General features: G+C 43.3%; 1 protein-coding gene across 2 annotated transcripts in view; it reads left to right on the forward strand.

Moving 5' to 3' along the window:
- The window catches only part of stag2b (stromal antigen 2b), a 28,394-nt gene extending 3,834 nt beyond the window's left edge, over nt 1-24,560 (forward strand). For both annotated transcript variants that reach the window (XM_012869893.3, XM_036126905.1), the window contains exons 8-34: nt 3,058-3,209; nt 6,570-6,643; nt 6,726-6,849; nt 7,051-7,149; nt 7,310-7,389; nt 9,040-9,147; nt 9,230-9,341; nt 9,438-9,555; nt 9,645-9,748; nt 10,906-10,998; nt 11,096-11,185; nt 12,139-12,342; nt 12,473-12,543; nt 12,669-12,756; nt 14,099-14,179; nt 14,264-14,356; nt 14,461-14,635; nt 14,710-14,849; nt 14,939-15,040; nt 15,145-15,293; nt 16,191-16,319; nt 16,407-16,633; nt 16,730-16,958; nt 19,729-19,836; nt 19,909-20,035; nt 21,198-21,275; nt 22,502-24,560. In XM_012869893.3, the coding sequence (XP_012725347.2) occupies nt 3,058-3,209; nt 6,570-6,643; nt 6,726-6,849; nt 7,051-7,149; nt 7,310-7,389; nt 9,040-9,147; nt 9,230-9,341; nt 9,438-9,555; nt 9,645-9,748; nt 10,906-10,998; nt 11,096-11,185; nt 12,139-12,342; nt 12,473-12,543; nt 12,669-12,756; nt 14,099-14,179; nt 14,264-14,356; nt 14,461-14,635; nt 14,710-14,849; nt 14,939-15,040; nt 15,145-15,293; nt 16,191-16,319; nt 16,407-16,633; nt 16,730-16,958; nt 19,729-19,836; nt 19,909-20,035; nt 21,198-21,275; nt 22,502-22,525 (3,179 nt within the window). In that variant the 3' untranslated portion in view covers nt 22,526-24,560. The remainder of the gene's footprint in view (nt 1-3,057; nt 3,210-6,569; nt 6,644-6,725; nt 6,850-7,050; nt 7,150-7,309; nt 7,390-9,039; nt 9,148-9,229; nt 9,342-9,437; nt 9,556-9,644; nt 9,749-10,905; nt 10,999-11,095; nt 11,186-12,138; nt 12,343-12,472; nt 12,544-12,668; nt 12,757-14,098; nt 14,180-14,263; nt 14,357-14,460; nt 14,636-14,709; nt 14,850-14,938; nt 15,041-15,144; nt 15,294-16,190; nt 16,320-16,406; nt 16,634-16,729; nt 16,959-19,728; nt 19,837-19,908; nt 20,036-21,197; nt 21,276-22,501) is intronic.
- The last annotated feature ends 2,960 nt before the right edge of the window (nt 24,561-27,520 follow it).

The following is a 27,520-nucleotide window of genomic DNA, read 5'->3' on the forward strand; positions in this document are numbered from 1 at the left end:
AGCTTGCTGGGCTCCGGCTCCCGAGGACTGGACACGGAGGCCGCTGATCTAAGCTGATTTTTTTGTTTTCTACTCTGTTAAAGTCAAGGTGCGTCATGGTACATGGCGTTAGTTGGTGTGTTTTCTAGAATGAAAATTGCCCCAGTTTTTAGCTTTGCTGCATTCAAGGGACAGAAAAAAATTTAGTTAATTAGAATTTTTTTTTAGGTGTTTATTACTATATCTGCCATTTAGTGAATTGCTTGTGTTTTTGTTGGAACTATGCTAACATGAGCACCGTTTTATTTTTGCTTTTGGATGTAGAGATGCACCGTTCAGTTAGCTGGCAGATTTCTGATCTCCAACTTTTGTGTAACTTTTACCCGCCGATATTGATTTTAGACCATTCCAGTTGCTCTTTAATAACTGTGAGTACTGACCCCCACTATTTAATATCTCTCGTTGTGATGTGTTGCCAAGGTAACTAGCGTTAACTGGCTTGTCGTTACTAGCTAACGTTTGAGTCAGCGCAATAGTTTAGAACAATCAGGCTATTTTATTGGAACTTTGCAGGAACATTGTATTGGAGTAGTAGCAGCAGGTTCAAATATGAGACAAGTTGGACTACAAACTTCAACATTAACAGTCAAAGGCAGCTCTAAACAAAGAGGGTTTTAACCTTGATTTAAAGGAACTCAGGGTTTCAGGGTTTTACAGTCTCCTGGGAGTTTGTTCCAGATAAGTGGAGCACAGGAACTAAATGCTGCTTCTCTGTGTTCGGTTCTGGTTCTAGGTATGCAGAGTCAGCTGGAACCAGACAACCCGAGTGGTCTAGAGGGTTGATACACTGATAACAAGTCTGTGATGTATTTAGGTGCTAAGCCATTCAGGGATTTATAAACTAACATAAGTATTTTAAAGTCTGTTCTCTGAGAATATGGCATAAGAAGTTAGAATAGCATCCAAAATATTTTTTTCCTGCCATTTTCGGTCAATGCTTATTTACATAAAGCACAGAGGCGACGTCTCGCTTTGTGTGTGGAGCAGTTGCGTTAATATTTATCCATTTTTAAAACACAAATGTCTTAACTCCAGACCATACAGACTCATTGTTGCTCTGCTTTAACACGTGTGATTTGAATCTCTTTATTACCTCATCCCCATGCCTCGTGTTCAATCAATTCAGTAGCAACTTCCACACTGAAGAGTGTTGTCAGCACAACCCAGCAGAGCTTAGAATGTTTCAGTCATTGATTGGGGGGGAAAAGGAGGTATTGTACTGACCAGGGCCTATTAAGTGGAAAATTGTCCAATTCTTGGGGCATTTATTAGTTGCTGTTACCGTGATTAACACATTGCACATTTCGGTTGTACAGAGAAGGTTTCTGTGTTTGGAAATCTAGTCACACTTTGCTTTGTGAGTTATAAAAATGTAGGCTTTATGATTCAATCCAGTTAAATTTTATTTATATAGCGCCAGTTTTCAACATATGTCATCTCAAGGCACAAATCAACCAGTGCGGTCAAAAGGTTTCCCATTTAAGGAAACCCAGCAGATCGCACCGATTCTTGACGAGAAGCTTTCACTCCTCATGGTAGAGCCACAGGGAGAGTCGTCTGCATTGTGGATGGCTTTGCAGCAATCCATCATACTGAGCATGCATGAAGCGACAGTGGAGAGGAAAACTTTCCCTTAACAGCGAGGAAAAAACCTCCAGCAGAACCAGGCTCAGTGTGAACGGTCATCTGTCTCTACCGACTGGATGTTAGAGAAGACAAAAGAGCATAGAAGCACACATTGACTCAGGAATCCTTTCTATGTTAATATGGTAATAGTGGATGATCTGCCTCCCCTGGATGGTGTCATAGCTAATAGAACGCCAGACCAGGTGTACCTACTATGAAGAGAAAAACATATCAAGAACATAAAGTTAAAATTTAAATAATGGCTAACAATGCAAATTGGAGAACAATAGGAGAACTCGGCAGAGTGAGAAAAATCTGAGAGTGAAGTGCTCTGTTAGGAACATACGGGGTAATCAGAGGTCTGATATATGATGGAGCTTGATTACGTGAGGAGAATTTTAAATTTTGTTCTTGATTTAACAGGAAGCCAATGAAGGGAAGCTAAAATTGAAGAAATATGATCCCTCTTGTTGATGTTCATCAGAAGTCTTGCTGCAGCATTTTGGATCAGCTGAAGACTTTGAACTGCATTTTGTGGACGTGCACAGCTCTCTCCTGAAAGGGAGAGCTATCTGTCTCTATCAGGAGAAGAGAGTAGTTGGACTACACTGCGCTGTTTCTAGCATAATAGACGTAACTTTTATATTGAATTAACTTACTTGGTCTTTTATTGCTAGCATGTACTCTGGGCGCGGCCTTCCTTACATGAATGCACTTCTAGTTTCAACATTACAGTCAGGCAGTCTTGTAGTCAGCTCAGGGGTCCAATCAAGTGGCGACACAGTGTACCTTAATGCTCCGAATATCCATTGAGCGGAACAACTTCGTTGCTAACCAAAGTCACATTTTAACAGATTTTTGAGCGCATTGCACCATATAAGCACAATCATTAAGCACAACAGTAATCGTATATAAGGCGCCCTGAATTATAAGGCACGCCATCAGTTTTTGAGAAAATGTAAGTATTTTAAGTGTTACTTATAGTCTGAAAAAATACTGTAATGATGAAAATATGCTGCTCCAACTCTGTGAAAGGGCTCTTTTTATACAACAGTAGGCTGTTTTTCCAGATTAGGTACGATTCCTCTAGCTGTGTAGAGCACAGTTTTCTCTCCAGTATCCTGTCGTTGTGCTTCAAAGAACAAAGCTCTAGATTAAACCAGGGAGTTAGCATCCTATGAATAATTACCTTCTTTTTCTAGGGGGCTACATTGTTGAATGCAAAACGTAATGAAGAAGTAACACCATCAACATGAGCATCAATTTGTGAAGGGGGAGAAATAACATTGCTGCCTTACGCTGGGATATTTCTGTGATACTGAGGAAATGAAAATGAATGAACTTGTTTAATAGGGCTAATCTTGTCTCTTTTCACATTTCTTCCCCTAACAGCCATGAAGCTGATGACAGCCCTGGTGAATGTAGCTCTAAACCTGAGCATTAATATGGACAACACCCAGCGCCAGTATGAAGCAGAGAGGAATAAAGTAGTTGCTAAAAGAGCGAACGACAGGCTGGAGCTTCTCCTCCAAAAGCGCAAAGAGGTGAGCACGGTCACATTTTACGTTCCACCGAACACTCAAAACAATGCATGGTTGTTTAAAATGCAAGTTCATGCTGTAAAATGTACAGCTCACAGTGGTGATAAAGGTGCAGTCAGTTGATTAGTCCTCTGTTTCAGCTCAACAGTCCTACGTCAACTAATAATTAGTATCTGGCAGTTTTGTTTTTTGTGTTTTTAATGTGCTCTTGTTGGTTGTTTACTAAAAGAAGGGGTTTGGCGTTTGTAGGAGCGTCAAAATGTTGCTATTTCTATATAATTTATACTAGAAAAATTAATTGTTGAAAGATATTCATGTGCTTCAAAATCGATGCAAACTGACCCATTGACATGACCAGAAAATCGAAACCTATGCCGCCCCCTTTATACGTCATTTTCTCTCACTACGTTTGTTGTCCGCTCCGTTGTCCGTCCCCAGCGGAGGCATAAAGCGTAGATTATGTAGTGAAATATTTTGCGACCTCTTGTCGCTGGTTCTGACGTAATATTTACATGGCATCGTGACTGCGTGTCCAGAAGTGCTTTGCTTTCCTTGTCCGAAATTCTGTCGGGCTCAATCTAGTCTGGTGTGCTCCAAGATGCCTCATGCTAGCTGCGCTGACGCTCCAACACTGACGTTTGAAAGTAAAAGCTCCAGTAACCGAAACAGTGAAGTGGTAAACCCGTCGGCAAACACATGCTAGCGTTAGCCGTTTAGCTGTTAGCTACACGGACAGCCCGATGCCGGGGTTCTGTCCGTCTGAGCTCCCCCGTCGAGAGTCGCTTCCTAGTTCTGCACCACGCAACGCTCCGTTCTACTGCAGTACGAAGAAACTCAGGAAAACGTTCCTCGGCCCTACAGCTTAGTAGGCTGCAAAATAGCAAAGCAGCGTTAAGTTGTAGAGCAGCTGCGGCGCCGCTGTGGAGTACTTTAGCACGGAGCCACGTACTTGTTTACACAGGTTTCGTGCGGACAAGGTCCATGTTTGTTTGGAAACATCATTTTGTTTAGAAAAGATTCTTTGTCCTCAGTAGGAACATTTAACTGTCATCAGCGAATTACCTGGCAGATGGAAGCACACAGTGCTACATTAAAGAATAGCAATTATAATTAAATAAAATACTTTCAATTTTATTTATATAGCATCAATTCACAGCACATTTCATGTCAACTTTCCTGACTGGATCAGAAGAGCGTACTTCCATAGAGGATAATATATTTTGTTATCTGGGCTACAGGGAGGTTACACTTTGAAGTTTTATTATAAATTTTGATTTCTCCAAACGAGGGCTGAATTTCCCCCAACTTTTAGATTTTGCCCTAAATAAGAAGTTTAAACTATTGTGGTTTCGTAATTGGTAATTTTGTCCATCTTGTTTAGAAAGACCCTCTGCCTTAAACAGCTGTTGCCGTGGTTTTCAAATACATTTTATTTATCTCAAGCCGCTACCAAGTCAATTTAATCAGATCCTCCAGGTTGGTCAGAAAGTTTCCTCTCTAAGGAAACCCAGCAGATCGCATCGAGTCGTGACAAGCAGCTTTCATTCCTCCTGAAGGAGCGTAGAGCCACAGCGGACAGTCGTCTGCATTGTCTGTGGCTTTGCAGCAATCCCTCAGCATGCGAGGTATCTTAAATATCGGGCATTTTTCTTTTCAATATCGACTGTGAGATGTTGCCGTCACGACAACCGTAGTCCATTGTCGCCTTGCCTGGTTGATCACTTTGTGTAAGACGCTGTACCAGGCACCCCCCACCACAACACGTGGAGCAGTGCTCCACCGAGCGGTCGGAGATATTTTTCCAGTTAGTTCAAAAAAGAAAACAGCTGTTCACTTAAAAAATGCCTGCTTTCTGTAGCAACGCCTTATATATAGTTCTTCTGTCTGCGTCTGGACCACGCTGTCTCCAAAAAGAGCATTGCTGTTAGAAAGGATAATAAATATTGGTATAGTTTTTTAAAATGATTCAACGCTGATATTTTTTTTTAATTGTAGTTGAAATCATTCATGTTGAGTAGTCGTAGCAGCCTTAATGTGGAGCTGGAGTAATTTGAGAGTGAGTGTGTGGGCGAATGATAGTTAAGAGCGGTCGTTTTGTACTTTTTACTCCTAGAACCATGTTGATACTAATGCGAACGGTTATCAAATTTTTGCCTTTTGCTACAGATCAGCCTTTGGGCCACGATGTTTAGCTTTTTACCATTCGTTAAGATTCTTCCAAATGTGTTCGATGTTTCTAAAGAGTAACAGTAAAAACCTGAAGCTGTTTGTCCTTTTCTATATGTAGTTTAAAGCGTTAATAGGGGTTTTACCACTAAAGACGACCCGACCGGAGGCTCTTATGTTCTGACTGTCTGATTTTGGAGACGTCTTTGCCACTGAAGAACGGTTTTAAAGCACATCTCTGTCATGTTCTGACCCGGGTATAACTCCGTACCTGATGACATTGAAACAACTGCAAACTTTATGCGGCAGTTTTAATAGAAAAGTTACTGTCAGCTCCTCAGGACCAGCTAAGAGGCGGTGCTGAAGTCTGTTCAGAACGTGCAGCCTCCCTTCGGTTTATGGAGCCCGTTGAGTCGGGCTCTGATTTGAAGGAAAGGGCAACCTTTTTTAAAAGCCCGTCAGTGGCCGTTGAAAGTTTTTATTACTGCAAAAACGGGTCTAAAAACAAGTAAAATGTTCTCAAAGTTATTCCATTGGCAGATAATCTTATTTGCTGGCTCAAATCAAGGATAAATAGACTAATTTCACGAAAATTGCACTTATTTTAGTTCTGTTTTTGCAGTGCAGACAAGTGTAGGTGCAAGCAGGCGTCCTGCTGTTGGTTCAGTCTGCTGCGCCGTGGTTTGGCCTGTCTGATCGTCTGGGCAGCACATTTGACCCAATAATTCAATAACAATATATATCGATCCATAGACGTATATTGATGATAGGGGAAAAAGGTTCAATAAAAAGTTCAATAGAATAACAGTTTTCCTTCCTTTTTTATTCTAGCTATGTAGGTTAATATTATTTTAAATATTGTCATTTAAATCCTCCCAACCGATCACAAACACAAAGAGCTCAGAGAGCACGCGTTTGTTTGTTTTTATTTTTAAAAACTTGCAGTGTTGGTAAAAAGTTGCTTGAATAAAGTGTTGAGTTTGAATTCAGTGTTTTTGTGTTCTTCATCTTGATATAGGTCGCTAAGTAACGGCATAAAATGGCCTGGGCTACACTGAAAATATATGTTTAGAATTTGTAGATAATTATATCGATCAATACGATTTCTATTTTATCAATGTGCTTTTTTTCCCCCTATATGGTCCAGCCCTAATATGACCTGTTACTGACACGTCTTCACTCTGTGCTTCCTTCCAGCTCCAAGAAAATCAGGACGAGATCGAGAACATGATGAACGCGATTTTCAAGGGAGTGTTTGTTCATCGATATCGGTACGACTTTGCAGGAAACTTTGTCGCAGGTAAAAGAAAAAAAGGGAGGCAAAATCCAGACTTTGCATTTCTGTGTCCACAGAGACTCGATAGCAGAAATCCGGGCCATCTGCATAGAGGAGATCGGCGTGTGGATGAAGCTGTACAGCGATGCCTTCCTCAACGACAGCTATCTGAAGTACGTGGGATGGACGATGCACGACAAGGTACCGTTGTCCTTCCATCCTCCCTGCGCTCTTCAGAGGCATCCTAGCGAACTGTGTGTTAGTGTTAGGCAGAACTCTCTGACAGCTGGCATTGCTAGACTTTAGGCTGTAGGTAAAATATTTATTTTTACTTGTATATATTTTACGGCGCGCGTTGCAAACTGTGATAAACATCCCATGCCGTCTCTGACCGGATTCCAGCAAGGAGAGGTACGCCTGAAGTGTCTGACGGCTCTGCAGGGCCTCTACCACAACAGGGAGCTCAACGCCAGGCTGGAGCTCTTCACCAGTCGCTTTAAGGTCAGCACCACCTGCTGGACAGCCTGGGCACAGCAGTCATCTCTCTAGTCGTCCCTGAAGTCGAGTCGTTTGCGCTCTCGCAGCAGAACGCATTCGGTTTCCACGCTCGGCTTTTATCACGACTCTTTTCCTGATGCTTGTTCTGTCCCCCTTTCCCCAGGACCGAATCGTCTCCATGACTCTGGACAAGGAGTACGACGTCGCAGTGCAAGCAATTAAACTGCTCACTCTAGTCTTAAAGTAAGTGGCCGTCTGTAATGCGTAAGCAACAAGCTTCTTGTTGCACGTAGAAAAACATTTGTTTTGTATTGGTAACATTTAGTTATTTGGATTTTGAAGACTTGGTCAATAAAAAACTAGTCACTAAGTTGAGTCTTAACATGATTATGCAGAGAATGTGTTCCTTTAGTGTCGTTTTGTAGACACTGTTCAGTTTATCATATTGACCGATTCCCCTTTTATTATTCTAAGGACTAAAACACATCAAGGGAGACAAAATGGCAGAAATTATGGAATTATGAGATTTTTTTTTTCTCTTTATGCATCAGAGGTCCTAACTTTCATCTGTTTATTTTTTTATTAGGCTGAGAAAAGTGCATCAAAGCACATGCTGTTGGCTTGTTTGTATGCTGAAAATGATGGGGCTGCTTTGTTCTGATGCTTTTAGTGAAAAGGGGGAGGGAATTAATTAAATTTTTCAGTGTTTAAGCTGTCGATCAAAGCCGACCACGGCCGGTTTTTGACTGATTTTGACTTCTGGCCCGTTGATGGGTGAAACCTTAACCTGCTCGGGTAGCGAGGCGTGCTGCTCGTTGCTTCTCTGCTTTAGTTTTGTTGCTGCACTGAGAGGGACGGCCGAGCGTCTCGTGTTTTTCTCCATTTTCTAGCGGCTGATTTTTGTCTGTCTTGTAAAAAATGGTAGAAGTAATCGCCAACGCGGCTCAACAGGTTGGGGAGGGGCAACATTGCTATACTCTGTTAGGGCTGGACGATAATTCAATAACAATATATATCGATCGATAGACGTACATTGTTGATGGGAGGGGGGGTCAGTAAAAAGTTAAATAGAATAACAGGTTTCCTTCCTTTTGCATTCTAGCCATGTTTGATATATTATAGTGACTAAATCTTCCCAACCAATCACAAACAGACCCAGGAACTCTCCGTTGCCAAGCTCCGCCCCCTTCAAAGAGTTCAGAGAGCATTGGGTTCTTTTTAGTTTTTTAAAAACTTGCAGTTTTGGTAAAAAGTTGGTTGAATAAAGAGTTTAGTTTGAATTGATCCCGCAGTATGAAAAATGCGGTAATGGAGAATAAAAATAATCCTAGATTTCTCTTTAGTACAATTGCCAAACTTAGTCAGAGCTCTGTTCATCCATCCATTCCCTTTAGTTTTTGTATCTAAAAGTATGTCGTTAAGCAACTGCATAAAAGTAATTTTATTATTTTTTATGTATTTATTTTTTCCCTGTAGCACTTGGAGATCTTTTGATAGAAAGTGCAGTATAAATTAAATGTATTATTATAATTTAATTTATGTACGTTATGAGAGGAAGTAAACGTCTGCTGTACCGTTCAGAGAAACTTTTGCTTCTGCTAAGAATTAACACTTGGCCAGAGCCTCGCTTAAATTATATGTTTTGAATAGGTCAATATGATTTCTTTTTTTATCTATATGCTTTTTTCTATATCGTCCACCCCCATACTCTGTACACCTGGGGGGGAAAAACCCGAGTGATGCTAGCATCTCAGTAAAAGGAGTTAGAATTGTGGGTAAAAATGTAAAAACTTGTGCTCTCAGACCCCATTTGTGGAAAAATGCCGTCTGCGTCATTTTCTCCTGCCTGAGCAGGAAGTGCTGAGTGAAGCCGTTTCGTGTTTGTCTCTGCAGTAGCACAGACGAGGTGCTGACGCCGGAGGACTGCGAGAGCGTCTATCACCTGGTCTACTCGGCACACAGGCCGGTCGCCATCGCAGCCGGGGAGTTCCTCTACAAGAAGTACGTGGCGGTTTATTCCGCATTTATACCTTCCACTGCGGGGTTTGATGTTGCAGCCGTTAACGGCTGGTGTCCCCCGCAGGTTGTTCAGCCAGCGGGAACCAGAGGAGGAGGGCGCCCCCAAAAGAAGAGGCAGGCAAAGTCCCAACGCCAACCTCATCAAGACCACCGTCTTTTTCTTCCTCGAGAGCGAGGTGGGTCCTCCGGAAGCAGCGCGCGTCTCGTCGGCCCGCCGCCGTGTCGGGTTCTGTTTATTTGGGGTTTCATTGTGCGTCCGTGCTTGTTTGTAGCTCCATGAGCACGCGGCGTACCTGGTGGACTCCCTCTGGGAATGTGGTGCAGAGCTACTGAAGGACTGGGAGTGTATGATCAGCTTACTGCTGGACGACCCCATGCCAGGAGAGGAAGGTACGTCGCCTTTCCTTCCACGGCTCCTCTTCAGAACGCGTTTCTAGCGCGAACGGAGACTAAATGACGCGGTGCGTTGGTGTGTGCAGCTCTTACAGACAGACAAGAGACGGCTCTGATCGAAATCATGCTGTGCACTGTGCGTCAGGCTGCTGAATGCCATCCACCGGTCGGAAGAGGAACAGGCAAGAGGGTAAGGAGGATTCTGGTTTGAAACGCTCCCTTCCTGGGATTCCCAGCACCACCAGGCCCCCAGCTCCTTTCAGGGTTCCTCTTATTCTGGGGATGGGAAGGATTTCTGTTCACCTTTTTCAGATCTCAGTAAGCATTTGGGGGAAAAACAGGACATGTAGAAGGATATTTTCCCCACTGAATTTTACTTTCCAATGCCTAAACCTTCCTTGCTTCCTTTCCGATGTTTGTTTCCTTTCCTTTTGTGTTCTTGGTTTCCTTCCTTCCTTCCTTCCTTGGTTTCCTTCCCTCCTTTCCTTTTTGTGGGTTCAGGGTTCCTCTTATTCTTGCGATGGGAAGGATTTTTGTTCACCTTTTTCAGATCTCAGTAAGCATTTGGGGGAAAAAGCAGGACGAATGCCTAAACCTTCCTTCCTTCCTTCCTTCCTTCCTTCCTTCCTTCCTTCCTTCCTTCCTTCCTTCCTTCCTTCCTTCCTTCCTTCCTTCCTTCCTTCCCTTCCTTCCTTCCTTCCTTCCTTCCTTCCTCCTCTATCTTTCCCTTCCTTCCTTCCTTCCTTCCTTCCTTCCTTTCCTTTTGTGTTCTTAGTTTCATATTATCCTCTCTCCTTCCTTCCTTCCTTCCTTCCTTCCTTCCTTCCTTCCTTCCTTCCTTCCTTCCTTCCTCCTTCCTTCCTTCCCTCCTTCCTTTCCTTTTGTGTTCTTGGTTTCATATCATCCTCTCTCCTTCCTTCCTTCCTTCCTTCCTTCCTTCCTTCCTTCCTTCCCTCCTTCCCTCCTTCCCTCCTTTCCTTTCCTTTTGTGTTCTTGGTTTCCTTTCTTCCTTCCTTGGTTTCCTTCCCTCCTTTCTTTTTTGTGTTCTTGGTTTCATATTATCCTCTCTCCTTGCTTCCTTCCTTTAGTACCTTGTTTGTAGGTGTTAGGATGAACAGATATCTTTAGTAAATTCATAGTGAACATTTTTTCTACAAAGAATGTTCACCCTTGGATTGCTGCTAATTGGTCTCTGGGAAAGTCTGAAAATTGTCCATCAGAAGGAATCCTCTATAGCGTAAACAGATTTCCTGCTTTTAGTTCATTAGGCTTTTAATCAGAGTATTTGTTGGTGCATCAAAGCAAAGCAGTGGACAGCCTTCCAATTGGTCTCCCTTAATTTAAAAGGTGATGACGGCGAAGGAGAAGAAGACCCAGCTGGATGATCGAACGCGGATAACCGAGCTGTTCGCTGTGGCTTTGCCGCCTCTGCTGGCCAAGGTAACGCCGCGCCCACCGCTGTTTTTACCATGAACACCTCCGATGAATGTTTAATTGTTGAATGCTGAATCCGTGGAATATTCCTTCCCTCCTTCAGTACGCCGTCGATGCCGAGAAGGTGACCAACTTGTTACAGCTGCCTCAGTACTTCGACCTGGAGATTTACACCACAGGACGTCTGGAGAAGGTAGGACCGGACCGCTCAGGGCGGCTTTTAAAACTAAAGATCCTCACTCAGTCGTCTGACAAGCAGAACCGTAACTCCCAAAGCATTACGACGCTGGTTTTGTGCTGTCGTCTGTCGTCCTGTTTACGATCGTGTTAAACAGATGAGATGATTTATGGGTCGGGATCAGGATACTGCTTAGTGATGGAAAGAACTGTAAAGCTAATTTATTAAGATTATTCATGTCAATAGGCTGAAAACAGGACATTTCCTGTGAGTAAAGTCAATGAATTCAGTCAATTAAGAGGTTTATTAATGTTACATCAACTCTACAATCACTTTAAAATATATTCAATCTATTGGTCATTTAAATTCACTGAACAATAATTTTTTGTGGCAGCGTATGCAAAACTATATATACATCTTTTTTTTATTCATCTGTTTTGCTTTGTTTGTACTTACATTAATATCCAAAGTTCTTTTTCTAAAGAGCTTCAAAATAATAAATGCAGAGGCTTTAGCTTCAAAGTGGCCCCGTCATCTTATTTAGTTTAGTGGGTGTTCTGTGAACGATGTCACACTTGTTTTCAGATTCAGGAGCCTGTAGGGTTCTGATGCTGCTTCTTGCTGTAAAGGTCAGATTTAGCAGCGTTAGTCTGGACGGCGGACGCTCCTCTGGCTTTTCATCACTCTTAAGAAAAACGTTTGGAGGGCAGTTTTACATCTGTTGCTCTTCCCTTTTAATACAACCTTCTCATGGCAGGTTTGCTTTCTAGGATAAATAATGATGGAACTGAAAACAGGTTAAATTTCCTCCTTCGTACCACGGCCCCCGAGGCCAACTGGGCCAGCCGTACGGCTCGTTGCCGCCGCTTATAGACTCGCTTAGCTTCCCTGCTCAAACGCAGTAGTTGGCGTGCGATATTGATCCGTGTATGTGTGTGTGTGTGTGTGTGTGTGTGTGTGTGCTCCAGCACCTGGAGGCCCTGCTGCGGCAGATCAAGGAGATAGTGGAGAAGCACACAGACACTGAAGTTTTGGAGTCCTGCTCCAAGACGTACCACGCCCTCTGCAACGAGGAGTTCACGATCTTCAACAGGGTGGATATCGCTCGCTCGCAGCTCCTGGATGAGCTGGTGGACAAGTTCAGCCGGCTACTGGAGGACTTTCTACAAGAGGTAGGACCTCCACTTCATTTAATCCCAGTTTCCCTTCGCTGAGAAACCCAAACAGCCTCAGATGGGGCTGTAGCCTTTTGTCCGTTAAAGCCTTCACTTTAACTTTTTATTTTTTAAACAATCCCTCCAGGGCGAAGACGCCGATGAAGACGACGCTTATCAGGTTCTGTCGACTCTGAAGAGGATCACAGCGTTTCACAAGTACGTATGAACCTGTCGCCGCTTCTCCACCCGCCTCTGTCTGACTTGGGTTTTCACCCGGAACCAAACGAAAGGCGCCGTCGGTACCGCTGCTGGACCTCTTTAACGCGCATCTTTTGTTGCAGTGCACACGACCTGTCGGGGTGGGACCTCTTTACGAGCAACTTCAAGCTACTCAACACGGGTATAGAGAACGGAGACATGCCAGAGCAGGTAACGGACCGTCTGAACCCTCTGACAGGGCCGCGCTAAACTATTCACACCCCTACAACGTTTCCCCATTGGGTCAAGTCGCAAAAACAAACCTTTATGCCATTTATTGTGTTTTTTTTAAACTGACTTTTTATTGAGTGCATTTTATACATTCATCAAAACCATTTCTCAAGTAGTCAGTTAGCCAAATTAAGTTCACTACAACTATACTCAACAGTTCAACACTTAACATTTTATGCTAACTCGTATAACCTCGTGAGAAAAAAAGAAATACTAATCAATTCCTTTCTTCACTTCTTACTTATTCATGGATATATCTACAAATGTCTCCTCCCATACAAACACACTCATATTTTTTTTTTATCGCTATTGTTTTTTTTCACCAAAAGGGAAAAAAAAAACAATAAGATAAAAGAATGCTTTAAATATGTAGCACTAAGAGGTTCTCCTTATTTTGTCACATGAAGTCTGATCTCACTAGTGATAGAAATTTCACCCAGTTTTTCCAATAGTTCTTAAACTTGCGCGATTCTAATCTAAAGGAAGGAGTTAGCCTTTCCATCGTCTAAATATTATGCTTTACTTCAACCCAATCTTCCCTTGTTTGGGCCGCTGTTTTCAGCCAATTCCTAGTCATATCTTTCTTACCAGCCACCAACATGATCCTGAAAATATATATTTATTCTTATTTCAATCCCTCTTCCCATGTTTAAAGTGTTTAAAGTGAGGAAGTTTCACTTTCAGGACTTTCTCCATGCAGTCCTTCAAGTCCTGTCAATATGTAGCAATACGAATGCAACCCCAAAATATCTGAAAGTGGCTGGCTCTTATTGGGTCATTTTTTTTTTTTTTAAATGTAAAGCCAGAAAGGGACCTGTTGGCAGTTTGCCACACACCAGGGAGGAGAGGCTGCAAATGTGTGTGAGGGGGTGCTCAAAAAAGTAACTTTTTTTGCCCAAACTGCTTGTGGCGGCGGCGCCATCACGCTTGTGAGGAAAGTTTTCCTTCAGCAGACACAGGGAAGCTGGTCAGGAGCAGCAGGGAGATGTTTCTGTCAAAGCAGCAGTCTGTGCGGCCTAGTCAAAGTCCAAACCTGAGATATTCCCCAAAGCGACCCAGAGCTGTATGATGGATCTGACTCAGGGAAGCAGAATGAAATGGACTTATTGTTAGACTGATCTTTCTTATAAAAGCAAATTGGGTCCAATACGTACATTTCTGTCTGTGTTTAGGAGACAAAATAGTTTCAAGAGGAATGAATACTGTCACCAGATTCTAAAATGCCTTTTTTTTATATATTGTATTACTGATGCTCTCTAATGCGACTTATTTCGGCCTGCAGATAGTCATCCATTCGCTGCAGTGCACCCACTACGTCATCCTGTGGCAGCTGGCCAAGCTGTCCGAGGGCAGCTCCAGAAAGGTGAGCACTTTCCTCCGTCCGCGCTTTAGCTTCCTCTTCCGCTTCCGCCGCCCGTTCTAACAAACGCCTCCGTTCTGGCTGCAGGACGACATGGTGAACCTGAGGAAGCAGATGAGGGCTTTCTGCATGATGTGCCAGCGCTACCTCACCAACGTCAACACGGCCGTCAAGGAACAGGTGACCCAGACCCGCAGGATGCAAGCGCCTCATCCCCCCTCTCTAGGCGATCCAACCTCACGCTTAATGCCGCTCTTCTCTTTTCCCCCCCGTCCCCTCCGCAGGCGTTCACCATCCTGTGCGACCTCCTGCTCATCTTCAGCCATCAGATGGTGTCGGGAGGCAGGGAACACTTGGAGCCTTTGGTGTATTCGCCGGAGGACTCCTTACAGTCCGAGCTGCTGTCCTTCATCCTGAACCACGTCTTCATCGATCAGGACGACGACACCAACAGCACCGGTACGAGCGTTTCTGGACCAGGGTGGGGGGAGGGGGCGCTCCCGGATCCGTTCTCACCTCCCCGTGTTTTTCAGACGGCCAGCAGGACGACGAGGCGGTGAAGATCGAAGCCCTGCACAAGAGGAGAAACCTCCTGGCGGCCTACTGTAAGCTCATCATCTACTGCGTGGTGGAGATGAGGACCGGAGCGGACATCTTCAAGCAGTACATGAGGGTGAGCTCTGCTTCCTTTTTAAAAAAAATAAAAATAAACTCAAGGTTCTGCAGAAGAAAAGCCTAAGTCGCTAATCTGCCGCTTCACAGTATTACAACGACTACGGCGACATCATCAAGGAGACCATGAGCAAGACCCGGCAGATCGACAAGATCCAGTGTGCCAAGACGCTGATCCTCAGTCTGCAGCAGGTGGGTGACGGCGCCGCCCCCCCCCCCCCCCCCCCTCCCCGGCCCGCTCTCCGCCCTCACTCAACCGTCTAACCCGTCCGTTCCTCTGCTTGTTTCGCTGCCAGCTGTTCAACGAGATGCTGTCGGAGCTGGGTCACGGGTTCGACCGCTCCTCCTCCGCCTTCTGCGGGATCAAAGAGCTGGCCCGCCGCTTTTCTCTGACCTTCGGCCTCGACCAGGTCAAGACCAGGGACGCCATCGCCATGCTGCACAAGTAAGGCTTCGTCCGGCGCTCGCCGGTTCCCGTTCCGCGCTTTTTAGCTCAGTTTCCGGACGGACTTATTTAGGGCTGAACGATTTTGGAAAATAATCTAATTGCGATTTTTTTTTTTTCTTAATATTGGGATTTAATGCAATTTTTTTTCTTTTTTTTTTTTCTAGTTTATCATGTCTTTTTAAACATATACAAACAACAAATCAATTTGTTTCCTCGCTGTGCAGATTAGTTGCTAAAAGACCCACAGCATCTAAACTCAGAGCAGAAATACGATATATTTCAACCAAAATTGCAATTTTGACTTTTCTCTGCATTAAACACAAGCAACAAAAATGGCTTCTAAATAAAGATGTTTGTAAACAAGGACTATTTAAAACAAGAACTTTTAATGTTTCTATTAATCAGAACATTGTTCAAGAGAACAGCTTTTAATTGATTTGTACATCAATCCTTGTTAAACATGAAGTCCAACCAACAAGCAAGTCTATGTATTAAACTGATTGACCAGTACTTAATGCTATGTATGATTATATAAACTCTAAAACTAGTAATACAATTAGATTATCTCACTGCTACAACTGTCTTCCCTTCCATGTGGAGGCAAACCCACTTTAAACATTTTACCGACACCTAATGGACGTGTCTAATTCACTAATTGTTACATAGCCTAAAGATTGCAGACCTCTGTGATTTGTTTTTTTAAATTGCGATTATATTGAAAATGCGATTAATTGTTCAGCCCTAGACTTATTGGAGTTTTCATCTAGCTGTGTGTTGAGTTATGATCATCAGCTGAATTTCTTCTTCTGACCTTCTACGCTGCCTAAAGAGTGAGAAACTAAGTATTTGCTGACTGTGTCGTGTTCTCTCCCTCCTCCTGTGTTTGTCCTGCAGGGACGGCATTGAGTTTGCGTTTAAGGAGCCCAGTCCTCAGGGCGAGGGAGGCCCTCCCCTAAACCTGGCTTTCCTGGACATCCTCAGCGAGTTCTCCTCCAAGCTCATGAGACAAGACAAGAGGACTGTGTAAGTGTTCTCGGCAGGCGCCCCCCTTTTCAGCCTGCCACCTGGCTTTATGTGTGATCGACGTGTCTTCTCCCCTGCTCTCACCAGCCACATGTACCTGGAGCGCTTCATGACCTTCCAGATGGCCCTGCAGCGCGAGGACTGCTGGCTGCCGCTCATCTCCTACAGGAACTCGCTGCAGGCGGGCGGCGACGACGACACCATGTCGGTGATGAGCGGCTACTCCAGCCGAGGCTCCTCGGTGCGCTCCAAGAAGTCCAAGCCCCCCGCGGCCACCGCCGGGACGTCGGCGGTGAAGAGGAAGCTGCCGGAAGGTGCGTAGGGGGCCGGGCCTCTTTGGTGTACGCGCGGGTTGAGATCGTGGAGGTTTGTCCTCTCTTTACGCCCGTCTGTCTCTCTTCCTTCCCCAGAGGAGAGCAGCAGCGGCGACGTTTGGCAGCACAGCATTCAGACCCCCGTCATGATGCCTTCCCCTCATCTCACCTCCACCGCCATGCGGGACCCCAAGCGGGGACGCGACGACAGCTACCTGGGGGTCTACGCTCTTCCTCACGAGCAGCAGCCGCCCCCCCACCCGCTTCCGCACCAACAGCATCACCCACAGACGCCTCAGCACCACCAGACGCCCATGGATTACAAGTAAGGAGGCGCGGTTTCTCTGGCGCACAGACCAGTTTGTAAAGTATCGACTTTTGTAAAGTATCGACAAATGTCCTTCCTTTATTCCTCGTCACGTCTTTCTTTCTCTTGCGATTTCCTTCCTTTTTTCCTCATCATATCTTCCTTATCTCCTCCGTGTCCATTTTTTTTCTACATGACCTTCAGTTTGCCATGTCCCTGCTTTCTCCAGGGTTCCTGCGGATCCTTAAAAAGTCTTAAAAGGCATTGAATTCTGTAATATAAAACTAAGGCCTTAATTGGCATTAAAATGTCTTAAATCAGTCTTTCTTAGGTCTTAAAATTGTTACCAGGTCATAAATAGGATTTTATTTTTGTAATCCTTACCAAACAGTCAAATAATTGATACAATTATGTTTTTTTTTAAATTTACCGATCGGCTCAATGTAACCATTATTGGTTCCGTCCCGATAGCGGAACCAATAAAAACTGCTGCAGCCGGACCATAGCTGGGAAAAAGAGTCTGACACTGATTTATAGTTTATTTTAGTAGGGAACAAAACAAAGTTTGTGAATTCAGTTCAGTAGTTGTTAAAAATATATCTGTAATTTGTGTGTGTTTTAGCTTTCTTCCTATATGGAATGTTTTTTCAAAATCTTTAACATGTCTACTGAGCCAGAAAGTAATGGTTTATGTTAAAATAAACATTTGGGTAAAGTTGTCGCATCCAGGTTTATCTTGTTTATCGTGAAGTTGGTCTTAACTTTTTATTTCAAGTGGCATTAAAAAGTCTTAAAAAGTCTTCAATTTAACTTGCCTTGTGCTGTAGGAACCCTGTTTCTCACTTCCTTGCTTCCTCACTCTCTTGTCTCCTTCTTTCCCTCCTTGCTTCCTTCTTTCAGGCCTCGCTTCCTCATGCCCCAACTTTCTTTCCACGTGTCTTTCTGTCTATTCTTCCTTCCTTCCTTGGGTCCTTAAGTCGTTCCTCCTTTCCTTGTCTCCCCTACCTTCCATCCTTTCTCGCGTTCTTCGTTCCTTCCCTTCCATGCGTCCTCCCTCCCTACCGCTCACCTTTCCTCCACGCTGTTAGCAGGTCCCACGTTTAAAGCCCGTAGAAAAGTCCGCCATGACTTCCTGAGTAAAACGTTTAAATGTAAAGTAAAAAAAGGGCAAATCTGCATCTAGGAAATATCTAAAAGTTAAAATGAAAAATGTCCCGACTGTAGTGGGCAGAGGAGCCCGTAGCATCAAACGCTCTCAGATGGACCTCTAACACATCCCTAATTATATATTCAGTGTAAACTAAACATCCCGTAGGTGAGATTAAACAGGGCTGTCGGAGCCACTGCGATCTTTTTTAATAAAGTTAAAAGAATTAGTCCGTGTAACCGTAGACTCCTGATCCACACTTCCACCCAGCTGCTAATGTTTCTAAGCAGGTAAATTGATCAATTCACTATTAGATCTTTGTGCCGCATCAGTTCAGCTAATGTGCTGCAGGCTGTTGGGCTTTTTTTTTCCCTCAGGGAAGGAAACAGGGAAAATGTCTGAATTCGTAATGTAACGTGTTGCATTTCCCCACAACACGCAGTCAACGGTCATTTTCTGAGTGCAGGGAAATCTTTGCTCTTCGTTTTACATCGGAGACAAACTGCAGGAACGTGGTCAACGGTTTCCCTCGTCTGCAGCCGTTGTCACTGCGTTCATCGCGCTCTAACCACTGAGCTTTATTATACACTGGAGTGCTAATCACCGTCTGTTTGAACGAGTCGCTTTGAAGCCACCAGCCGCCATATTGGTACTCCCTATTTCCCCCCAGTAACTAGAAAATATGTGCGCTACAGCATCGAATAACGAGGATTTTCTCATGTTTAGGGGGGGCTTAAAACTTTTTTAAAATGTCAAATGCCATATAGTTTTATGTTATGTTCTAAAAATATCAAGTACTGAGAAAGTCATGTGCTGAAATATTTAGCATTTTATTCATTTAAATATATATGTTTAACATTTATAAATATATAAATAACAATGTACAAAAACATATATTTACATATGTGTATACATGTATATACATATATACAAATACACATACCTATATATATATATATATATATATATATATATATATATATATATATATATTTAATATGAATAACATGTAAAATATTTCAGCACATCATTTCCTAGTAGTTGATAGTGTTAGTACATCCACTGACTGTAGAATTACCTGTGAAACGTTTTCACTCAGCCAGAAAACTGCTTGTTGTTGCAACCAAATCCTGTGGGATTCTGGGAGAGTAGGGAGTAGCAAGATGGCGGCCAGTGACTTCAGTTTTTCGGCAAAATCACCACTCCAGTGTATAATATAGCTCAGTGGCTCTAACGGCGTGACACGGTGGACGGTGGCTAACGGCGTGTAGCGCGACGGCTCACAGCCTCTTCAACCGTCATCCTGCAGAAAGGCCTCAGACGTTAACCAGAAAACGTCTCCATGATGAAGCTGCTAATACCGCAGGTTCTTCTTATTGTGTCCAGGCTCAGGTCCAACACAGTAATCGGTTCAGTGGTTCCCCTCGTCCCTGAACCTGATTCCAACTGGACCGAGCCAGGACGCGTCAGCAAAATGTTTGTTAGTCCACAGCCTGCCAAGTGTCGGCTCCACCGGGAGAGTCTGATGAGTTTATTTCTCTACGACTCCCCGGCACCAGGCCCAACGGCGAACGGACTCGTGTCTGACGTCTTTAGTTTAGCCGGTTCAAAACGTCCTGAATTGGTCCCTTGTGCTTCTAGTTCCCAGGTGACGTGGATGCTGGCTCAGAGACAGCAGGAAGAGGCGCGCCAGCAGCAGGAAAGAGCCATGAACTACGTCAAGCTCAGGACCAATCTGCAGCACGCCATGTAAGACCCAGACCCGGCGGAGCGGCGCTGGTCCCGGTCCCTTCACTCACTCTGTGCTGCTTTGTCCCGCAGTCGTCGCGGCACCGGGCTTATGGAGGAGGACGAGGAGCCGATCGTGGAGGACGTGATGATGTCATCGGAGGGCCGGATGGACGACCTCAATGAAGGCATGGACTTTGACACCATGGACATTGATCTGGTAAGGGCTCCTCGCCGTTCACGCTACCTTAGCAGCATGTTCTCTCTGTCTCTCTCTCTCTCTGCTGCTACTGTGTTTAAACAGCAACTGCGACAGGAAGGCTATAAAATATGATCCGTTTTTATGTCTTCTTGTAGTTATTTTAAGTGAAATCTGCGTTTTCTGCTGACTTCAGCAAGGTGAAGCATCGCATTAAACGCAAATCGGCCACAGTTCTGGTCTCACAGCTGATGAGGGAACTGTGTTTCTGTTTGAGCCAGTAACAAATTCTCCGCTGTTCATTTATGTTGACTGACATCAGACTGAAGTTACCGCTGTATTTTACTTCTACGTCTGGGTGCACACAGTCTTTGAAGCAATAAACTCACCTTTTATTTGACCCATCCAGTTTGTCCCTAAGTTTGGTCAGATCAATTATTTCAGACGATTCCTGGAAGATGAGGCGTTTAGCACCAAGCTGTCGTCCTTTTGTCTCGTGGCTTAATCGTTACTGAATTTTCCTCAGTAGAGATTTTTTTTCTACTTTTATTTGGGTGACTTTGATGAGAGATGTTGGAGAAGGTTGTTCTCCCTCAGCTACTGTTTAAACCTACACCATCCAAGGCCGCCAAAAAGCCTTCAAACTCCAGTCACGTTTGGACAAGTTTTTACCGCCTCAACATTTTTATCTGGCTCTTAGTTGTTGACGTCACTGCCACCTAGTGGCCCGGCCACTCGGCGCGCTTCATTTCTTGCAGGCGGCTGTGTGTGAGCTGACAAACTCTCCAGTGTAGTGTAGCTTAACGGTCATCTAAATAACAATGTTTCCCTTTAAAGTCTTTATTCTGCTTCTCTGCTGATTTCTTTTCCCAGTCTGACTGTCCGTAAGGCCAATTGTTGCTTAGAGTGCAACAGTTTCCCACAGAAACCCGAAGTTGTTGACTTTGTAGCTCACTAATGGTTTATGTTTAGCGTTGCAGGCGGCAGCGCCACAGAATCATGTCTATTTCTTTTTTAAAAGCACGTTTCCCCCTGGAGAAATGTTTATGTTGGGAGGGAAAATCTCCAGCTACGGTCTAAAACGATTCAGAAACATTGTTTTCTTTGAGTAAAGAGGTTTTGACAGATTTAGCCGAAGCAGCAGAAGTTTCCCTCTCTAAGCTGGAACTGTTTCCTCTTTCAGCCGCCCTCCAAGAACCGCCGCGAGAGATCTGAGCTCAAGCCGGACTACTTTGACCCTGCGTCTATCATGGATGAATCGGTAAGGAGCCTTATCTCTGTATTTAAAACACACTCAGCGCGCTCCAGCCTTTGCTTCTTCTTTCCCCTGCACTGCTACGTTTCCTGCTCTGCAAACCGATCCCAGTCTTTTCGCTACGCCAAGTGACACAGCTAAGATCTCTAAACGCGGACCTTTTTAATGCGGTGTGTGAATGTTTCAGGGCGACGTCGAATGATCACGAAAGAGATGAAAGTCAAAGCAGAAAGCGTGATTCTGAAACGCTCTTGACAAAAGAAACTCGCTTCGACTGGAATGCATTACACGCTGTTCACTGTGTTCCCACTGCCGTTACTTTTTCCATCAGATGTGGCTTTTTTTCTTCTTCTTTTTTTTAAAACATAAACTGATTGAAATCAGCTCAGAGGGACACAAAGGAGAAAGAAACAAACAGCAACTGTGACAAACTTTGCAATGGTGAAGGCATCGTGGCCTTTTTCCACTGATGTCAGCGCTTTTTTTTAAAACATAAAATTTTTTACCCTTTCAAACAAAATAGCCAGAGTTTAACCCCAGAAGCTCTCCGACGGACGTTCCGGCAAATATGATGAGCTGACGGACATCTGTAGCGCCTCGCAGAAGTATTCACACCCTTATTTCAATCTGCAGCCACAAACTTCAGTGCATTTCATCCATAATGGAGGGAAAGGATACAGGCTCTTCAAGATGTCTTGTAAATGTCTTAACAGGTCTGTTAGGTCAAAAAAGGTAAAAAAAAAAAAAATCCTTTAGAGTTTAGCAAAGGTCTCTGGTCAGACGAAAGCAAGACGGAGGTTTTTGGTCCATAAGCTAAATGCTGCATTGTGGGAAAACACTGGAAGCTGTTCAGAGTTGATGGAAACTTTTGGTATTTTAGTTTAATTGATTTTTGTTTTTTTTTATAGCTTATTTTTTGTTCATTTTTCCTCATACTTTAGTTTCCATTATGCTTAAATGTTGTCCTGGAAGTAGAGACGTTGCTCTCCTCTGTACCGTAACCAAAAGTCAAGTCAGTTCGCTCTGTTAGAACGGCCCAGTCAAAGTCCAGACCTGAATCTAATGGAGAAATACGCTGCGAAGACGTTCTCCATCCCCTTCGACTGCGTTTGAGCCGTTTTGGGAACGTCAGCGTCCGTTGTGTGCGTAGAAACCGCGGACGGTTGTCCTAAACTTCACGGATGGACTCCGGGAAAAGAAGTAACCGTGTGTTTTGTGTCTGTTTCTCCTAGGTCCTCGGGGTGTCCATGTTTTAAGCTAAACTCCAGAGGATTGGGACGCCGGGATGGCCGAAGAGGCGCTTTGTATTTAAAGAGAATTATTAGATGCGAAAACAGAAGTGTTTTCTGTAAGAAAAAGCAAAAAATAAAACTGAAAAAAAAAAAAAAAAAAAATAGCTACAAATAAAACCCCACATTCTGGCTTGTACTCCACGTGGACCAATGACAACCCACACTCAGTGTTGCTTGCTCAGAGAGGACTCTGTTTCAGAAACTTTACTTTTCTAACCTTGGGTGAGCTCTTCCTGTTCCGAGCTAGCGCAAAAAAAAAAAAAACAGGCCACTTCCGAAACGTACTAGAAGCAAGACGCGTCTGAAGAAAAAAACGATAGCTTTTCTTCTTCTTCTTCCTTCCTTCCTTTTTTTTTTCTTTTTTTTTTCTTTTTTTTTTTTTTTAAAGCAACATGGGGAATGAATTGGTGTGTTTTTAACTTAAGAAACCTTTTTTTTTCTTTTTTTTTATGTCTAACCCTTTTTACAATTGTAGTAAGTTACCAGGTGTGAAGTAGTAATTTATAAACAGACTGTAGTAGCTTGCTTGTACTGTGTTAGCCAAGTGGATGGAGGTCCTTCTTTTTTGTGCTCCCCCTCCTGTTATTTTGTTTTTTTGTTTATAAGTTTCCTCTATCTCTTCATTTTTTTTTTTTCTTCCCTGTTGTTGGGTCTGAGTTGAGGTCCTGATAACCACTGGTGGTTAAGATGTTGAGATGTTACCTAGAATCAGTCCAGATCCCTTTTTTTTTTTTATGCTGTGAAGAGTCCCCAGTAATCAATCCCAAAGTTTGGATCACTCCTTAGGAGACGACAAATCTGAGATTTAAGGTTTATTCAAGTAGCGTCGCCGTGGAAGATCTCTCAAAAGGAACTCCCTCCCTCCCGCTTTGTTTTTCTTACCTAAATTCCAACAGCATAATGTTAAAATGGGTTTCTCCACATTTTAAATAAAAGTTATATATGAATCGGTGCTGATTTTATATATGTGCTTTTTGTTAATTTTTTTCTTTCTTTCCCTTTTTCAATCTTAAGGCCGAAAAGTTTGAGAAACGTACAACTAAAACAAAAACGACAAAAAAAAAAAAACAGGGGAAAAAAATGAGCGCATGTGCAGCCATGCATCAAGGAAGATTTTTAAATTTGTATTTTTAAGTTCCTATTTTATTTTATTTTTTTCCTTCTTCTTCTTCTTCTTCTCCGTCTTGATACCGTCTTTTGAATTTCTACCTTTTTTCCTACGTGTAAATTAGTTTGGATATAACTAATGAAAAAGAACTTGTGAAATTGAGCTTTAAGGTTTTTTCTCAGCATTGAAAAGTCCTGTCACGAATATAAAGACAAAAAAAAAAACAGAACCTAAAATAAGTGATTGCTTTTAGATTTCAAACGTTTCAACCTATAAGGTAGTCACTGAAACTCCGACGTTTATTCAGCAGCGCTGTGGCAGCTAGACAAAAAAGCTTAGATTTTGACAAGATGTTTGTCACACGAGTTTTACTGAACATGTTTTTTTTTTTTTTTTTTTTTGTCTACTGAGGTCTTTTCTTTTGTAGTCATTCCATGCTTAAGCCTTAAAAAACATGCTCGTGGAGGTCACCCTCTCTCACAGTAATCTTCCATGTCCGAGGTGGATAATTGGCTCTTTAGAACATGAAATATGAGGTGGTCAGATGTAATGTGATAAAGTAGATAAACAGCCTATATGTGTTCTGCCTAATTATTTTATGTAAGTAAAAACAAACAAAAAAAAAATCTTTTAAGGAAAAAAAAAAAAGTACTGTTTATTGTTTGTTACTTACCACTACATCGGTATAAATTCTTATTAGATCATGTGTATATATAAAAAAAAAAAATCATTTCTCTCCTTGCTTTTGAACATTTCTGTTTTATTCTCCTGCACTCTTGCCTACACTCTTGAGTTATTGTCTACCCCCCCCCCCCCTTCAGTCACTCTGTTTTCTGATTTGTACTTGTCTGGAGACAGTAACTTTTGAATAAAAATCAACACATTTCTTCTGTGCTACATTTGACTTCTTGATGGTTCTCGGTCTGCGCCGTTAGTTCCTCTGTTGGTCTTTTGATGAGAGAAAAAAAGGGGGGGTTGCACCAAATCATTGAAAGTTTTTGGTAGAAGTATTTCTACTTGGCAAAGGAGGTGCTAGTGCTGGTATGCTCATCTATTAATAGTGTTTTTTTTTTTTTTTTAAAGGTGAGTAAACCTCAAATTCCTTCAAGTAATTTGTATTTTGATTAACACAAATGCATCGGGAACAGTGGACATTCTATTTCAAAGCAAGGCAAATTGGATATTTTACAGAAAGTCAAGAAATATAATGTTCATAAAAATAGCAGTGTTGGCATCTTTACAAACTGAAAAATGGACGGTATAAACTGAAATGAAGATTCAACTTTCCTGAGAATCATAAACTAATATTTAGTTGCATAGCCACGGTTTCTGATAACTGCTTCACGTCTGTGGCACATGGAGTCGACCCACTTCTGGAACCGTTCAGCAGGTGTTGCAGCCCTGGACAATTGTTCCACAATGCTTCTGCATTCCTTGGTTTAGCCTCATGAACAGCACCTTTTTACGTCCGGCCACAGGTCCGGGGATTGTGCTGACCGCTCTGTTACTTGAACTCTGTTTGTCTGCAACCGTGATTTTGCTCGCTTGCTGGTGTGTTTCAGGTCATTCTTGTTTAAACTCCCAATTGAAGAGCATTTCCTCTTCAGCATACGACAACACGACTTCTTCCAGTATTCTGATGTACTCAACCCGATCCATGATCCCTGGTATTTCATAAACTAAGCCAACACCGTAGTAGGAGAAACATCCCCATATCCAGACGCTCGCACCGTCTTCACCGTGTACTGTGGCTTTAATTCAGAGTTTGCAGGACGTCTGACAAACTGTGACCCTTAGACCCAAAAAAGAACAATCCTACTCTCATGAGTCCGCAAATTATTACGCCATGTCTTTTTAGGCCAGTCAGTGTGTTCTTTGGCAAATTGTAACCGCTTCAGCACTTTTATTTATTTTATTTTTTTATTTAACAATAGGAGGGCTTCTTGCTGGTGGCTTGGCTTCACATAGACGTCGTCTGATTGCGCTCACAGGCAATCTTAGATCTTTGAGCCTCCTGGAGCTGATCATTGGTTGAGCCGTTTGTTATCCTCCCATCCATTCGAATAGTCGCTTTTCTTCCTCGCCTTTCTGGCTTTAGCTGCCATTTTAAAGCGTTTATCATTTTAGCTGAACAGCCTATCATTTTCTGCACCTCTTCATAGGTTTTCCTCCTCTTTCGTCGATTTCTTAATCAAAGAAAGCTCTTTTTGAACCGTGTCTTTCGCGCTCAAATGCACAGCCAGCATATGCAATGTCAATTGCCTTGATCCTTAAATAAGGACCACCTGTTTAACACTCCCCCTAATTGAACTAGGCAATATTTTGTTTTTTAGCCCACCAGCATGCATGTTGGGTCTGTTGGGTTTCTATATATTTACTAAACCTTCTGGAAACTAACTTGTAGTGTAGAAGTTGAAATTTGAACAAAAACAGTGATTTATCTGGCTAGTGATGTGGGACTGCTGTTATTTGGACCCAACTGTGCATGTAGAGTAACAGGAAACCAGCAGACACAACAGCCTCTTCAACATAACAGCGCAGTCAGTGAGGTCAGCTATTTAGATGGGCCTTATTTAAGGAGGAAGGCAGCAAACATAAATTCTGTTTTTTGTGTTTCTGAGTTTAATGGCTTGTTCCAAATATTGCACAGAACAGCAAAAAGGAATGGAGAAAAATCCTGTTAGACTCCGAACAGTGATTTCAAGCCCCGGTACACTGAAGCATGGCGGCGCAGCCGTCATGGTATGGGGCGTCCTCCTGCTGTGGCGCCTGGCTTATACCAGGGATAATCTGTTTGAACACATCCGACTACTTGAGCTCCCGCCGCCTAATGAGGAAGAGCCATTAAAGCAGGTGCTTCAGCAAAGTGGGAACCCCAAAGGCACCAGTAAGCGACGATCTTGGTTCCAAACGCGCACGTTTAAAGCGACGGGCTGGCCGGCCTGTCCTCCACACTGTCCTCCAACAGAAAACGTGGGGGTCGACATCAAGACGTACCGTTTCTAAGGGCAAAACCAAGAAACCCAGAAGAAGTGTGAAATGTGATCATTTCATTAGGAGCAGGAATACCTGTGACAGTTTGGCCGACTTCACACAGCGGAAATGAAGCAGTTGTCAGGAATGCCGTCTGTAACCCGACATTAATTCAGCAATTCTCAGAAGCTAAATCTTCAATCTTTTCCATTTCATCCACCGTCTACTATAGCCTATGTGTGCAGGGCTGGTGCCTGTGTCCAGGGGTCATTGGGCGAGAGGCCTGGCGGGTCACCAGTCCTTTACAGGGCGACACGGAGACATACAGGACAAACCGCCATGCACACCTTCCCCTTTGAGGGCATCTTAAAGAGATCAGCTGACCTGACAGTCATGTTTCTTGAGTGGAATGTGAAGTCCCTAGTTATAACCCGTACACGACGCAGTGAAGACCCCAGGACAGGATTCAAACCCAGCACCCTCTCTGTGCAAGGCAAAGGTGCTTCCATTTGTTAATATTGTTATATTTCTGGATATTTGGAATCCAATATATAGAAATTTGATTACTTTTTGTTAAGACTGCAAAAAAGTTTAAGGAAATTCAGTTACTTGATCAACTTCACTCGTGTGTGTGTGTGTGTGTGTGTACAGGGGTTGGACAATGAAACTGAAACGCCTCTCATTTTAGTGTGGGAGGTTTCATGGCTAAATTGGACCAGCCTGGTGGCCAATCTTCATTATTTGCACATTGAACCAATAGGAGCAGAGTGTGAATGTCCAATTAGCAGGGTAAGAGCACAGTTTTGCTCAAAATATTGCACTGCACACAACATTATGGGTGACATACCAGAGTTCAAAAGAGGACAAATTGTTGGTGC

Source organism: Fundulus heteroclitus, chromosome 23 (assembly GCF_011125445.2).
Source record: "Fundulus heteroclitus isolate FHET01 chromosome 23, MU-UCD_Fhet_4.1, whole genome shotgun sequence".
NCBI classification, from domain to species: domain Eukaryota; kingdom Metazoa; phylum Chordata; class Actinopteri; order Cyprinodontiformes; family Fundulidae; genus Fundulus; species Fundulus heteroclitus.